General features: G+C 32.3%; 1 protein-coding gene across 1 annotated transcript; it reads left to right on the plus strand.

Moving 5' to 3' along the window:
* The first annotated feature begins 1347 nt into the window (after positions 1 to 1347).
* Positions 1348 to 4739, plus strand: LOC103500274 (uncharacterized). The gene is made up of 4 exons (XM_008463521.3): positions 1348 to 1745; positions 1825 to 1935; positions 4113 to 4193; positions 4387 to 4739. Exons 1-4 carry the CDS (start codon positions 1485 to 1487, stop codon positions 4459 to 4461), a joined length of 528 nt encoding a protein of 175 aa, XP_008461743.2. The 5' UTR covers positions 1348 to 1484; the 3' UTR covers positions 4462 to 4739.
* The last annotated feature ends 12169 nt before the right edge of the window (positions 4740 to 16908 follow it).

Consider the following 16908-nt stretch of genomic DNA (forward strand, 5'->3'; position numbering starts at 1 on the left):
CAGATAATTCGTGAAGGAGTTGCTGGAGAGTTAGGGTTTAAGGGAAGTGACACATCAGCCACTACTTTAGGTAGTTACAAGCCCAAGTGTCTATTTCACAATATTAAAGCTATATAAACAACAAAAATGATATGTCAAATGTTTGCTAAATAACACTTTTCTCTACATTCTTCTACCGATATCCATCTAAATCATTTACTAATTTGAGCATCGAAGTGTTATCGACCTAGCATCACACTTGTGTTCGATTTTTTTTTGTTTTGCAAGACAATTGTGTCATTTTCTCAAAAAAAAAAAACAAAAAAAAAACAAAAAAGAATACGAACTTATAAAGTGATCTATCTTTTGGTATCAACGTTTCAAAATAGGTGGCCATTTTGGTAGGTAAGAAGTGACAATTTTAGTTCATTTATTTTCATTTATTCTATAAGAGACCAAAATTGACCCTCTTTTTTTTTTAAGTAAATGGACCAAGATAAAGTTAAATTAAAAGATGAAAGACTAAAATGTACATTTTAAAAGGAAATCAAAACGAAACAAAATCTAAAAATTATTAAAATTAAAATAAATATTTTGAAATCACACTAACCAAAATAAACAAAAATCAAAGCTATACTAAGGAAAGCAATATTTAAACCAAATTTATAAATCTTGCAAGTACAATTGTTTTAAAAAAATAGAAAATCCTTCTACAAAGATGGGGAAGGCAAAGAAGGGTTTGGTGACAGATTTCTTACAAAGGGCTAAAGAAAGATCTGAACTCTTAATAAGAAAAGGAAAAGGTGAGAGATCTTACTTGCAAGTAAGCAAAGTAAGAATAATAATAATGGAAAGGGAACAAAAAGAGAAGCAGCCTTTTTGCAGTTCTGCTGTTACCCATCTCTCCAACTCAGTCTTGATTCTTAAGGCTTTTTCCCAACTTATATTCATTTCATTTCATACTCAGTGCAGGTAACACCTTACTCTCCACTCCAATACAAAACTTACATCCCAAGCACCTCAAATTCAATTACAAAGACAGAAAAACCCAAAAATGATTGCCACAAAACTAATCCTAGATTCCACTTCTTTGACCCAAAGCAAAAGTAAACTCTCCATCACAATTTGGTAACTCATTTTCAAATGGCAGAGACAAAAGGCAAATCAACATTTACAAATATATTTATAGATATACATATATATATATAAATTCCCAAATACAATGTGTAAATTCAAGTCTAATCAATTAGACGTTTGAGTAAAGATAAGTGAATTTTGGTTCCAAAATTTCAGAGCAAAAAGCAGAACAGAGTACACAGGGAAATCAAGGATAACGATGTCTGTCTGTTGAGAAGTAATAAGGAAAAAGGGTAAAGAAAGGGAGGGAGTTGGGTAGGGGTTACATACATACATACATACCTTTAAAGCCATTGCGGCGGGTTAGGGTTTGGCCACCTAACAGAGAAAGAAAATCATCATCATCATTTGCGAGAGAGAGATTGAGGATGACGACGCAGAAACAGAGCTGGGAGGCACAGCAGATGCAGAGAGTGAAGAACTCGGGGATGATAAGCAGCAATGTGAATAATGGGATTGGGAGTCCGTTGAAGGAGGATCAAGAGGAGGAGATTTCAAGATCGGCATTGGCTCTGTTTAGGGCTAAGGAAGAGGAAATAGAGAGGAAGAAGATGGAGATGAGGGAGAAGGTAGAAGCTCGCCTTGGACGAGCTGAAGAAGCTACGAAGCGATTGGCGGAGATTCGCGAAGTAAGTTAAGCTTGAAATCCACCATTTGATGAACATAATAAGATGATTGATGCATTGCATGGTTGGTTCCATTGATTAGGAACTTGAAGGAATGACGGATCCGATGAGGAAGGAAGTTTCATTCATACGGAAGAAGATTGATTTGGTGAACAAAGAGTTGAAGCCATTGGGACTCACTTGCCAAAAGAAGGTCACAATTTCAATTTTCAAATTACTTCCTCTCTTCAATCAATCTCTCATAGTAACGCTACTTTTTTTTTTCTCTTCTTTTTAATCACCTTTCATTTCATTTCAGTTCAAAATCCATGCAATTTTATTATTTGATTTGAATTTTATTTAAATTCAACAATTGACATTTTTAACTTTTGGATTTTCGTCAAACGTCCACCATTTTGTTTTGTTTTTGTTTTTGTTTTTTTTTTTTTGTTAATTGTAATGAAAAATAATCAAACTTAATAAATTATATTATTTAAATTAATTTTATACATCTTCCCTTAAAAAGAAAATCTATATTTAGTGAAATATCTAAGTTAAAAAGGTATATCTTGAAACATATGAATTTAAATTTATAACCATTTCAACTCAAAACTAAATAATAAAGTTTATATTTTAAATTTTAGAACAAAATAGAAACTAAATTCACTTAGGTAAAAATGTATTTTTGTTTTTTTCTCATAAATAAATAAATAAATACTCAGGGTTACAATTTTATCCTTAAAAAAACATTTGGATTGCAAATATATTCTTTCATGAGTATAAATATTAAATATTTGAATGTCTTTTTTAATAATTAATGTTTGTATGTGAATTGTATGATAATTATTGTACGAAGGTCGAATATTTGTGTTCAAATTCTATAACTTGTATATAAAAACTAAAATCAAATAACTAGATAATTAACTAAAGAGGAATTGTTTTATGAACATCGTAAAAAATGAAACTATTTACAAAATATAGTAATATATATGGATGAATTTTACTATATTTTATAATTAATTTCAATATTATAAATATTTTCATATTGGGTTATTTTTCAAAATATCCAATAATGTAACAGATAATTAAATTTAACATCAATTAATTTATCATTATATTAATTAATAAAAGAAATAAAAAATATATAATTACTTTTTAGTTAAACGTAATAACTAAAATAATTAAACTAATCTAAATTAATTAGAATATTGATAACTAACTACAATAGTTTATCTTAAATAAATAGTTGAGGTAGATGAAAAAAATATACTAGTTGAAATCTATTAAGTTTAAATAATATATTTATATTTAAAAATTAATTTAAATTAAAATAGTAATGAATATTTGATTTTAATTTATTAAGTAATTAAGCTATATTTTTTAATATTCTTCTTCCATATATAAAATTCCATACACTTTTGTAAGTTACTAAAAACCTATGTGAGATTGGGTTTTAAAGTTTGTAGATAATAATATCTTGGAGTAAAATGAATACTAAACATCTATAAGAGATTTTATTGAAAAACATAGGGAGCTAAATTAAGTTTTGGTGGTACCATAGTCCCTTCATCAAATTTTTCATTTTACACATAGACTATGAAATTTTTGTTTCATATTCAATTTTTATTTGATGAAGGGACTAAAAACAAATTTAGCTCTCTATGTTTTTCCTCAAGCTTGAAATCTCAAAATTTACATTTTTTAAGAGTTAAACTTTAACATATAAGAACTTTTAATTTTGTTGTAGATTCACTCTAAGTTTCAAATTTTGTATTAATGTGTTAAAAACCTATTAGGGTACATATGATATAAATATATAATAAAAAATATATGGAGTTGTTATTTTTTTAGAGCTCATAAATTAATACATTACATTTTTTTTTAAGGTAATACATGAATGTCATATTAAAAAACACACCACAATTTATAGACTATAATAATAATACAAAAAAATGTTTTAAATGACAACACTATTAAAAATATTTATAAATATAACAAAATTTTATAGTTCATTAATGATATATATAGAGATAGATAACTATTAGTATCTATTATCATCTATTAGTGATAAATTATAGATTTTGTTATATTTGTAAACATTCTAGTTCATTTTACAATATTTGGAAGAAAAAAACTAAATTTTATTCATCTAAGAACAAAATAAGTATTAGCTAAAGTACGTCTAGTTAAAGATTAATAATCCGAAGAGATTTGTGATTTCAAATTTTTTAAAAGACTTAAATAAGTCTATACCCATTATAGCCCTTGGTGACATGATAAAATAAAAATGATATACATATACTTGTTTTGTTTATTTTTGTGTGTGGGAGAGAGTTGAAGAAGTATATTAGTGTGCATAACTAATATTTTGATTTATTTGGTCTCTATCAGAAGAGAGAATACAAAGAAGTGTTAGATTTATTTAACGAGAAGAACAGAGAGAAATCTCAATTGGTATCCAAACTAATGGAGGTGACTTTTATTTCTTTCCTTTCCATAACCGTTTATTTGTGGTCGAAGTTATTAATTTTAGTATTCTTTTCAAAAATAACAAAATAAATTAAAAAATATTTATAAATATAATAACATATCATTATTTATCATCGATACATATTATCATTTATCGTTGATGGATGTCTAACAATTTGAATAACTTGTTGGTCAGTTGGTGAATGAAAGCGAAAAATTGAGGATGAGGAAGCTGGAAGAGCTGAGCAAGAACATTGACATCCTGCATTAAGAAGTGTTCTTCTAAGTTCTAACTTGAATTAATCACCAACAACTTTGTTTGTATTTCCACATTTTTTTTCTCCTCAACTCTCATATACATATCTTTTCTTTTTCGAAGTTTCCCATCAGAAGAAAAAAAAAAGAGAGAGGAGGGAGAAAAAAATGGAATTAACTTTGCCAACAAATGGGAATGACGTTTGCTTGTATTAATAAGTTTGATCACAACCACGTGAATACTGTGTTGATAGTGTGATGCATGTTTGACAATGATATTTTTCCATTTCTTTACTCGAAACTTTTCTAAATAGTTAAAAAGAGGTCATTTAATTTTCTTAGCTCAAGGATTTTTACTTTAATAGTTTTAATCTCTAAAAATGTATGTGCAAAAGTAAGACAAGAAAGTATTGTTTTTTACACACCAGTCTACTTATCTACAACTTCTTCGATATATGTACAAATCAATGTGTAATAGTGAGAAGAAGTATTTGGAGTATTTCACTCTCGAATCCTTTGAAGGAAAAAATTACTTAGGATATATGAAAAGAGTTACAAAATCAAATTTCGGATAATGGTATGTACGTGTATTATTAACCATTTGAAAAGATGGAAAAATTTAAGAGGGTTTGGTTTAAAAAATAATAAAATGGTAGTAAATATAATGCATGCATGCTGCAACAATAATATAGTGCAAATCCTTTAATGAAATAGAGCCATAATGATATATAAATTAGTTCAAATGATAGTTTTACAAACTTGATTCTTTAAGTACTCCATGTATCTTTTCATTTACCAGAAGAAATATGGCTTATGATGTCAGTTGAAAAAACTGAACACGGATCTTTGATGTCAGTTTTTAAAATGCGAATCTTTTATTTCGGTTTTAAACCGACATTAAAGATACCTTTCTTTAAAAACCAACATTAAAGGTACATTATTGATAATTTTAATTTTTTATTTTAATAAAAGCATTATTTTTACCAATCTTCTCAATTATTTTCTTCTCTCATTACCTTCTTCTTTCTTAAACTCTCTCTTTTGCACTATCTTTCCATCATCCTATAAACCCTAAAATCTCTGCTGTCGTGCTCCACCATCTATTGTCATCGTGCTTGATGCTCCGCCGTCCATCAGCCAGTGTCACACCATATCCTTAAAGTCTTTCCTCATGTCCTCTAGATTTCTTCTCTCTTTTCTCTCATTCTCCCCATAAACTCAAATCTTTCATGCCTGTCTACTCCATCTTTCCTTTCAATCTGTCATCACCACCACCGTGCAGCAGATTTGGTTGCATCTCCATTGTTTGTCACTCATGCTCATCGTGCGACATCATCTTTGAACCCGTATCCGAGCAGCGCATGCCTCAAAAGCGTCTTCGTTTGTTCCCATTGTAGCTCTTCGATCTGTTTGTGCCTAAGATCTAGTAATGTCTCCCATCCATTGGCACCTTTCTTTGAGATGAGATCAGAGCATGTTTGCACCTCTCTTCGCACTGCCCCTTCAGATCTGTACCTCTCTTTCACTCTCTTTGCATTTCTCTTCGTGCACCTTATTCAAATACGAGTCTAAATTCGAGCAATGAGTGACAAACTATTCAAGTTTTGTTGCTCTCTTCGCACATTCCAAATTTGTTGCATTGTGTGGCTTAGATCTTGGTTAGAACATCGTTGTAGCCAAAATCCGAGTCAGATCCATTCAAGCTTTGTTGGAAGATTTGTCAAGATATATACATATATATATATATATATATGTATATATATATGTATATATGTGTATATATATATGTATATATCGTTTTACTGGCGTGAAGACGATTGACGATTCTGCAGAATTATTTTCGAATTGGTGAATAAGAATTCGTGTGTGTGAGAGTTCGCCAACGATATATAGGGAGAAAGGTATTGATGATGATTGATGAATATATCTTAGTGATACATATTCATTGAGGACATTTTGATAAGCAATATGAAGGAACACTCTGCTTTATATAAATCTGATAATGAATTCAGGGGGAGCAACAGATTGTCTTCGAGAAGATTCTTTCCTAAATTCAGGGGAGTCTTAATGTATCTATGTGTCGTTTTAATTATAGAAGAATTGATACATATAAGAAGGAAGTACCTTATTGTATTGACTGTAATTCGACTCAGTTGAATCTTAATAATATTGCTTATCTGAGCTACATCAACTCTCCAGACGTAGGCGACATTCACAAAACTGGGTTACCAAAGTCCTCTGTGTTATTTTTCTTTTGCAGTTTATTAAGCTATTCCTATTGTTATTTGCTTCAAAATTAACTAAAGGAATTTCAATTATCTCACTACATTTTTCAACTTGTGTTAGAGCGGATTCAAAGTCGATGGAGATAATCAGAGAAGGTCCTTCTACTACTCGTCCCCTGGTACTGGATGGAAAAAATTATTCATATTGGAAGCCTCGAATGACTTCGTTTCTTAAATCTCTTGATGGAAAGGCCTGGAGAGCTGTTCTAGTTGGATGAGAACCACCAACAATCACTGTAGATGGTCAAGTAGTACCTAAATCTGAACTTGACTGGATTGATGCTGAAGAACAAGCCTCTGCTAGAAATTCCAAAGCTCTTAATGCTATTTTCAACGGGGTTGACTTGAATGTGTTTAAATTAATCAAATCTTGTAACTCTACCATAGAAGCTTGGAGAATCTTGGAAGTTGCTTATGAAGGTAAAATTAAAGTTAAAATATCAAGACTACAGCTTGTGACATCAAAGTTTGAAGCACTGAATATGTCTGAAGAAGAGAATGTTGCTGACTATAATGAGAGAGTTCTTGAAATTGTGAAATGAGTCGTTTAATCTTGGAGAGAAGATACCTGAATCAAAGATAGTACGCAAAGTGTTAAGTTCCTTGCTTGGAAAGTTTGATATGAAGGTAACTGGTATAGAGGAAGCTCAAGATATTACTAAATTAAAATTAGATTAACTCTTTTGATCTCTAACTACTTTTGAGATGACCATATCGAACAGAAATGATAAGAGAGGAAAAGGGGTTGCTTTCAAGATAGTGTATGAGGAAGAAACTCCTAAACACAAGACCACAAATAAAATTAATGTGAATGAATCTATTGCTCTACTGACAAAAATTTTTTCTAAAGTTGTCAAGAAATTCAGGAATATGAATACCACATGAGCTGGAGTTAGGGAACAAAACTTGTCTCGCAGACGAGATGAAAACTTCAAAAGAAAACCTGAAAGAAGAACATTTAAGTGTAGAGAGTGTGGGGCATTGTTCACTATCAGGCTGAATGTCCTACATATCTGAGGAAACAAAAGAAGAGCTTTTGTGTAACATTGTCTGATGAAGAGTCTGATGATAGTGAAGAGGAAGATGAGTACACCAAAATGCCTTTATTAGTAGATTGACAAAACATGATTCCATATTAGAGGATGGAGAGTTAGAAGAAGCTAAAGAAAATCTTTCTTCTTATGAACAATTGCAAATTAAATGGGAAGAAGATTTAGCTGCTCGAACTATTCAGAAAGAAAAAGTTCAAGAATTATTGGAAGAAAATCAACGGCTGCTATCAATCATATCCACCTTAAAATAGAAACTGAAGGATGTTCAGAGCGATTATGACTAGGTCGTAAAGTCTGTGAAAATGTTGAATTATGGTTCGAAAAGTCTTGATCAAATCCTTTGCTCAGGTCAGTCTAGTGCAAATCGATCGGGTATTGGTTTTAATGCCTCAGATAGCTGTAATAACTAATAGAATTCAACAAAATTTGTTCCTGCAACTATCAAGATTAATACTGATCAGACTAATGAATTGGATATTGTTAGATCTTCTTCAAAAAAAAATATCTCCAACTCCAACTCTCTGAATTTATCATTATTGTGCTAAGAAACGACACATAAGACCATTATGTTATTCTTTGCATAAAGATTGGTATTATCAGCAACAGATGTGTTATAGATCATCAAGATATAAGTCTAACACATCTTTAGCTATTAAAAAGAAGAGCCACAAAGTCTGGAAGGTAAAACAATCTTCAGAAAAATGTAGTATTGCATTTGCTACAATCTAGTCCTCAACAGATGAATGGTATTTTGATAGTGGGTGTTCCAGACATGACAAAGAATCGTTCATTTTTCTCTGAATTAAATGAATGTTCCTCTGGTCAGTAACCTTTGGGGATGGTGCTAAAGGAAGAATTTTAGCAAAAGGTAATATAATGAAACATGATTTACTTCAGCTAAATGATGTTAGATATGTTGAAGGGCTTAAAACTAATCTAATTAGTGTGAGTTAACTTTGTGATCAAGGCTACATTGTTAACTTCAGCAAAGAAGGCTGGGTATCCAACAATAATCAAATTTGTCATATGTCTAAAGTAGATCAGACAAAGTTGTGGCATAAAAAACTTGGTCATGCTAGTCTAAGTACTATTAGCAAGGTTGTTAAGAATGAAGCAGGACTGGGTATACCTGATATTGACCTACATAATCAAGTATTATATAGTGATTATCAGCTTGACAAGAAAACTAAATCATCTAACAAAAGTACAAAGAAATGTTATACGAATAGATTCCTTGAACTGCTGCATGTAGATTTAATGGGGCTTATGCAAATAGAAAGTCTCGATGGAAAAAAGTATGTGTTTGTATGTGTTAATGATTTTTCTCGATCCACATAGACAAGGTTTCTCCAACGAGTTATAAATTTGTGTATGTCTGGAATGACATTTGCTTGTATTAATAAGTCTAATAGTAGGTGTTCCAACTATGTCTAGAATGCCTTTATTAGTATTGCATTTGTTCCAGACATATGACAGACATACACAAATGGGAATGACATTTGCTTGTATTAATAAGTTTGATCACAACCACGTGAGTATTGTGTTGATAGTTTGATGCATATTTGACAATGATCTCTAAAAATGTATGTGTAAAAGTAAGACAAAAAAGTATTGTTTTTTACACACCAGTCCAATTACCTACAACTTCTTCGACACATGTACAAATCAATGTGTAATAGCGAGAAGAAGTATTCTAACAAAGCCTTCAATTACATCATATTTTTTTAGACGCCACAACATATTTTTTATAGAAAAGTTTACAAATCACAAGTCAAGGCACAACATAAACATATACTTTTTAAGAAAAGTTCACAACATAGAAATGAAACTAGAAAAAAAAATAAAGAAATGGAATAGAGAAAAGAAGGAAAGGAAGAATATCAAAATAAGTTTTTTTACTCTTTTACATATTATTAAATAAGTAAATAAATATTTATATTTAATTATATTTTTGTTCAGGGTCGGGGTTGGGGAATGTATTCCCCGTCCCCGACCCCATGTTGCTAATAGAGAAAAAAATTTCTCCACTCCCTCTCCCATTCCCCATGTATTCAGAAATTTCTCGCCCCGTTTAGGGTGGGTCCCCTTGGGTTAAATTGACATCTCTAATCGCAAGGTCATTCAGAGACCTGAGAATCTCCCTTTGTTATTGCCAGTATCACACAAGTTACCTGAAATATCCAACATCGTCTCGCCCATTCACATTCTTAGACTTGGGAGTTACAGTCTACTGATGTCTCATCAGCTTTTTTCTCACAGCGAGTTCTACAATGCCATACGCCGGAATCATTTCACAACAATCTCATTTTGAGACCTAGGAATCTCACTATCAGACTTGGGATTTGTTATCGCCAGTATCAAATGAGTTACCTGGGATATCCAATAGCGTCTTGCCATATCTTTCTCACAACTCGCCCCGACCTGGGAATTCTCCCATCGTTGACCTAGGATTCTCTCTTGCCAGTATCATGGGAGTTACTTGAAATTTCATCTAGCATCGTGAGATAGATCAAGCCATAACCATATAACACAGTATCACTACTTATTCATAGCACAAATCAACATAGTCAATAATGCATTTTGTAATCATCAACACAGAGAAAGAATACTCAACATGCATCATGTTTAAACACCACTTCTCAAAACAATGGTTAACCGGTGGTTGAGAAATCATATTCGAAACTATTTACCACTACTTATAAAATATGTTTTTCCATCTTTCAAAGAATACTAAGGTTTGTGGAAACATTTTCCCCTTCACCTTATTTACAGAAAACATTCAAACAAATGAATCTCAACAGTCGCAAAAATAGAATTCATAAAACATACTTGATCATTCAAGAAGGGTAATAAATCACATTCATTCCTATCAAACAATGCTTGTAAAATAAAATAGTGTAACATTATTCACAATACATGTGCAAATCATTATTTTGTCACTCATAAGCTATTGCTTGAGCCATTGGAATCTATGCTTAAATAACAACTTTTAAAACAAGATGTCACTCACACAAAATACTTAACCTTGACTTTTCCCTTCTCGACTTCTTGCTTTCTTTGGAGGATCCGTCCGTTCAGCATTTAGAACTTTCTCCTTTTTCCCTCATCAAGAAAATACACACTTTTCTTTATGGAAAAACTGTCCTTTTGTTTGACTTTACAACCCTATTTATAAAGACTTTTCACACATCCAAGGGTCATTTTTGTGTCTTACACATGTCGTCTTAGCACGCACCGTGCTATGCTATCAATCCAAACTTGACACATTGCCTATTCGTTAGCAGCAATTTGACTTTACCTTGAGATGCACACCTTATCTTATTTGGAAGCTAAACTCTTAATTGTCTGACTGTCCCTGTTCTCTTCTCGAAGAAGCTACCATCATCTCTTTTCCCACAACAAGTTGTCATGTCGCTTGACAAGACGTTTACTTCCTTGCTTCAATCTCTTGGTTACCGATACTTCTTGCAGTATCCTACCAATGCCTCACTTAACACATTGTCTTTCTCGCCATCTATTCCTATCGCATTACTCACCTTCTTGGGATATAGTCTTTGACTAACGCTTTTCTCTTTGCGTCACTGGCTTTCTTTTGCATCCTTCCTTGCGGGATGTCTCCACACTTACCCAAACAACTTTTCAACAAGGTTTTCCCCCAATAAGACGTCTTTCTCGGATCAGGGCTTTACAGTTTGTGTGTGCACTTTCCTCATTAATTGAACTTCATTCATATAATATTTTAGTGATTTATATCTACAAATATGTTTTCTTTTCAATTATAATTATGTTATTCATCCCAAACATGACTTAATTATGTCTATTTACAGATTGTACTGAGAAACTAAAGAATGCTTTTTCTTTTTTTGTTGGTGAGATTTGGAGGGAAATGATAACGATTATATATGCTCTATTTGAAGGAAAGCCGACTGTGGAAGAAGTTAGAAATATGGTTCCTGAAGTTGTTCAAATTATAAAAGAGGCTGTCACGGTGTGTACGTCTATTGGATTTTGTGAATTATATGTACTTTACTTTAATTAAGTTCTTTTGGTAAAAATAAAAGCAAGAACAACTTGGTGTTCTTATCTTAATTTTCTTTTAATAATTAACAATAATTGTATAATTACATAGAGTTGGTGATCGCAAAAACTATTTTCACATTGTATGGTTTAAATTTGTTACATTAATTATTAGTTTTACTTAATTGTTAGAAAATCCTCCCAATATCTTTAGAGAAGGGTTCTTTAAAATTCTCCTTTTAAGGACTAGAATTTTCAGTACCACATTTTTAGTGACACAAGCATTACTTTTTCAGTAACATATTTCATCATAGTGTTGCAACACAAATGAGAAAGATACATCTAACACAAGAAGTGACTCAAAGAAATTTAAAGAAGAGGTTGGAAAAAGTGGAGACACATATTTTATAGTTTGAGAAATTAATTAGGAGAGTTGGTGTTTAGAGAGTTAGAATATGTGTTTGAATACTTTGACTATCTTAAAGTTATGGTAGTTACAACTTAGTTATCATTTACGGTTTGCATTATATTTATGCATTTTATAGTATGAATTTGGGTGTTTGATGGATTTCAAATTCAAATGTTTGTATTCATCTTAGAGTTAATGGTTAGTTTCTATTTTCGAGTTCAAGCTAATATCTGAATAGAACTATTATGTTTGATCTTGAGTGCGCTTCAATTCATAAAGAAGATAAAAGTCTAATGAAGTTATATTGAAAACATTTTTAGGGACATATTTTTACTTATAGCAACACATTTTTTACGCCATTGAAAGTGGTTTTTCTAATAGTGCTTCCATATCTCCTCACATTATCTTTCAAGAGATTTTTCCACAAAGTAGAATCTTGCTAGAGCTATAGCAAGGAAGATCTCGTGAAAAAGGAAGACTTCAAAGAGAAGGTTTCGCTATAGGTACATATCGACAATGGTATGGTGCTTAACCTTCTTTTAGTTATTTGTAGTTTTAATTCCTTCAAGAAATTAAAGAATGATGATTTCTTCGCTTCTGCTATTGTATCGAAGCGCCTAATCTCTTCAATTGGTAATATAGCAAACCTTTGGTTCTTGATTTGAATTAAAAAATGAAAAATTTAGAGAAAACACCTACTTTAGATATGATTTTACACAAATATCTCAAAATCTCATTAATTTTCTTAAACGAGTTTTCAAGATTTTTATTGATCATTTTATCATTTATATTAATTATAAATAATATTTATCGTTGGAAATATATATAATATAATACCATAATTATATTATATCACATTTATTATGTATCTAAAAACTTACCTATTTAATGTTTTAAATAAATAATATTTTTATTTTCATTTAATTGTAGGATATCATTTATTAGAGATCCAATTTAATTATAGTATAAAATGAGTCAATTATGGTAATAATATATTGAAGAACTTTCACAAAATTAATAAATTTCTCTTGATTGCACATCATCCGGCATCCTAATTTCACTAACTCCGTCCACCTTTCCAGCACCTTTCATCGATCACTTCACCTGTCCGATTTATCTTCTTTTCGATCTCCCTTTTTGTCCTATCTTTCTTATTTCGGTCATCTCCTTCAAGTTATCCGGTGAGTGCATATTTCTTTCATATTATTGATTATGTTTATGAAATTTTGACATATATAATTCTGGTTTAATTTTCCATATTTGAAGTTTCTGGTCAATAAAAATTATAGTGAATGAATTTTTCGGTCATCTTCTTCAACTAATTATTTCATGTTATTGATTTTGTTTCTTAAATTGTGAATTATAGTATACAATATATAATCAATGTATTTTCTCTTTCTTATTTAAATAGTACTATGCGGTTATTATTATATACAAGTGCATATTTAAAATATTTCTACGGTGTAATCATTATATATGCTTTCATATTTAGAATAATACATAAACAATGACACGTATATTTCTATTATTTCTTGTCAGATATGACCACAATTGCAGTATATTATGATGGTTTTTTCAATGATTTCAACAACTACAATAGTTATAGTGTTTCTGAAATATTAGTGAATGATCATATGTCTTTTCAAGACTTATACAATAATTTTCTATCCAAGTTAAGCAGTTATGTTGATATGGATAATATTGATATATACCTCTGTCGAGGTCCTATAGAATGCCTCAAGAAGAACTTGCGTATTATCAAAAAACACATACTGCATGCATAACATTATGAAATTAACAACGTGTAGGTAGGACATGCATCTTTTATCATATCATCCTAGTCTAGCCGCTTACTAAGTCGCTCAATTTGAGTTTAGCCTAACATATTTTCAAAGCAATGTTTAGAATGAAAATTGCATAACATAATATAATCCACAAGCACATGTCTTTATGGAACGTTTGCATTTTGTCGCATGTCATTTGGCCTATGCAACATGCCAGGACACTTTAAAGGTGCATGATGACTATATTCTCAGACTTCTTAGAGAGATCAATTGAGATTTTTATGGATGACTTTTTCAGTTTTGGGGATTCCTTTAAATAAAGTTTGAATAGTTTGGAATAAGTGTTAAAGAGATACGATGAGATAAGACTCGTTCTTAATTGGGAGAAGTGTCAATTCATGGTAACTGAGGGGATTGTGCTTGTGCATAAGATCTCTTACGTGGGACTTTAAGTGAACCCTGTGAAGATTGATATGGTGAGTAAATTGCCACCGCCTTTTGATTTGAAGCCATTAAGAAGCTTTTTTGGACATGTTGGGTTCTATTACAAATTTATCAAAAGGCTTTTCCAAAATCGCCAAACTTTTGAGCAACTTATTAAACGTCATCAACCCTATAACTTTGATGAGAAATGTCACCAGACATTCTAGACATTGAAAGATACGTTGATCTTAAAGTCTATCCTCATTACTCCTGATTGGTTGCAACCCTTTGAACTAATGTGCGATGTGAGTAATGTGCAGTAGGGGCCATGTTGGGTCAAAAGAAAGATAAAGTGACCCACCTGATATGCTATGTGAGTAAAACTTTTAATGAGCTCAAGAGAACTACACAACTATATAAAAGAAGTTACTTGTCGTAGTGTTTGTGATTAAAAAGTACAAGAGCTACATTGTCGGTTCCAAAGTCATGGTGCACTCTGATCATTCTGCGATCAAATACTTAATGGTGAAGAAAGTTACCAAGCCGTGGTTAATCAAATGAATTTTATTGTTCAGGAGTTTGACTTGGAGATTGTAGACTGCAAAGGTACTGAGAACCAAGTGGTGGATCACTTATCGCGTCTGAGCAGTGGGTCTTTCCAATGCAAGAAGAAGGAAATTGCACAATTGCTTCCCTGATGAGCAACTATTGCACGTTAAAGAGAGAGCTCTAGTATACGAACATAGTCAACTGTTTATTGTGTGATATGGCTGCAAGACTTCAAGAACCAGTAGAGAAAAAGATTATTTCATGAATGTAAATTCTATAGATGGGATGAGTCTTTTCTATATAAATTAGGGTCAGACCAGATATTAAGAGATGCATTCTTGAATGTGAAACAAATAAGATCCTCGCTAAGTGTCATGAAGCACCATATGTAGAACACTTTGGTAGGCATAATATGGCTACGAATGTCTTGTAGAGTGGTTATTTATGTCCCTCTCTTTCAAAATACGAGGAGCTTTGTGGTCAATTGTGATCGGTGTAGAGGTCAGAAAATATTTCCCGTCGCAACGAAATACCTCAAAGACTAATCTTGGAGATCGAACTCTTTGATGTCTGGGAGATTGATTTTATGGGGCCTTTTCCTTAATCTGATGCCATATCTACATCTTTTTGGTAACGAGCTATGTCCCAAAATGGGTTGAAGTTATCTCCGGTGTAAAGAACAATGCGATAAAAGTTAGTAAATCTTTGAAAAAGAACATTTACTCGCGAGTTGGGACACCTAAAGCCCTTATCAACGATGAAGGTTCTTACTTCATCAATCGCATCATTGCCAAATTGCTCTCGAAGTACAATATCAACCACAAAGTTGTCACCGCCTGCTATCCTCAGACAAATGATCAGGCAAAAGTATCCAACAGGGAAATCAAGAACATCTTAGAGAAAGTGGTAAATTCATCCCGCAAGGATTGGGTTGATCACCTAGATTCAATGTTATGGGCATATTGCACTGTGTACAGACACCAATTGGGATGTCCCCTTACACATTAGTCTTTGGGAAGGTCTGCCATTTACCACTTGAGTTGGAACATAAGGCATTGTGGACATGCAAAAAGTTAAACTTAAACTATCATGCCATAGGAGTGGCAAGGTTACTTTATGTCACGCCCTGCCCAAATGTCACTCCACATGACCAAATGAGGGTGTGGCACCTAGACATCTATTGTGTACTTCTCTGCGAGATGATGCACTAAGCACAAGGATAAACATAGCAGAGAAATAATTTACAACCTTTTTGAAATTCAATCTATCGACTAGTGCTTTTACATAGCACAACTTAACTTTAACTCCTAGGCGACAAACTCAAAAGGATAGCAATAAAGCAACAAAAATACTTAACTTCTTCTCTTTATTAACTTAACACTTACAAAGTTCATACATTACAAAATACAATTCGTAAAATTTACTTTGCATAAAATAAAACCAAGTTTGATCTTCGCATCATCCTTCTTCTTCCCACCAAGGTGCTTCTCCTCGCACCAAGATGTTCAAGAGTATAAGACTTCAATCTCACTCCTTTTTCCTATCCAACTCAAGGACATCGTTCGAGGTCTCATTTTCTTTGTTCACCGCTAAACACTGCTCCTTGTAGCGTGTACTTAGAGGCGTAAAGGTACAACTTCGTCCTTCGCCTCGATCGCCCAACCACCTCTCTTAGCGGACCGCTTTTACGGCTATCCTTTCCCTGATTTAGCCTTTAGCTCTTTGGCTCATCAGGTTTGGCCTTGCCAACTTAGATATTGCACTCGCCTTCCTACTAAGTTGAGGCCATCCGAGCTAAGGAGCAACAGACTTACCAACTTGTTTTTTAGACGCACGACGAGATGTCATGACTAGCATGCCATGTAAGACTACAGAGTAACTCTACCTTTCCTCCTTAACCAGGCTACAATACCTAAGGTCCATTCTTCACTTGGCTTCCATGTC

Source organism: Cucumis melo, chromosome 12 (genome assembly GCF_025177605.1).
Source record: "Cucumis melo cultivar AY chromosome 12, USDA_Cmelo_AY_1.0, whole genome shotgun sequence".
Taxonomy (NCBI): domain Eukaryota; kingdom Viridiplantae; phylum Streptophyta; class Magnoliopsida; order Cucurbitales; family Cucurbitaceae; genus Cucumis; species Cucumis melo.

Excerpts from the sequence above, each read along its gene's own strand:
- LOC103500274 (XM_008463521.3), top strand. The coding sequence starts at position 1,485 with ATGACGACGCAGAAACAGAGCTGGGAGGCACAGCAGATGCAGAGAGTG. Across the intron at positions 1,936-4,112 it reads GACTCACTTGCCAAAAGAAG|AAGAGAGAATACAAAGAAGT; the intron begins GTCACAATTTCA and ends GGTCTCTATCAG. Across the intron at positions 4,194-4,386 it reads TGGTATCCAAACTAATGGAG|TTGGTGAATGAAAGCGAAAA; the intron begins GTGACTTTTATT and ends CTTGTTGGTCAG.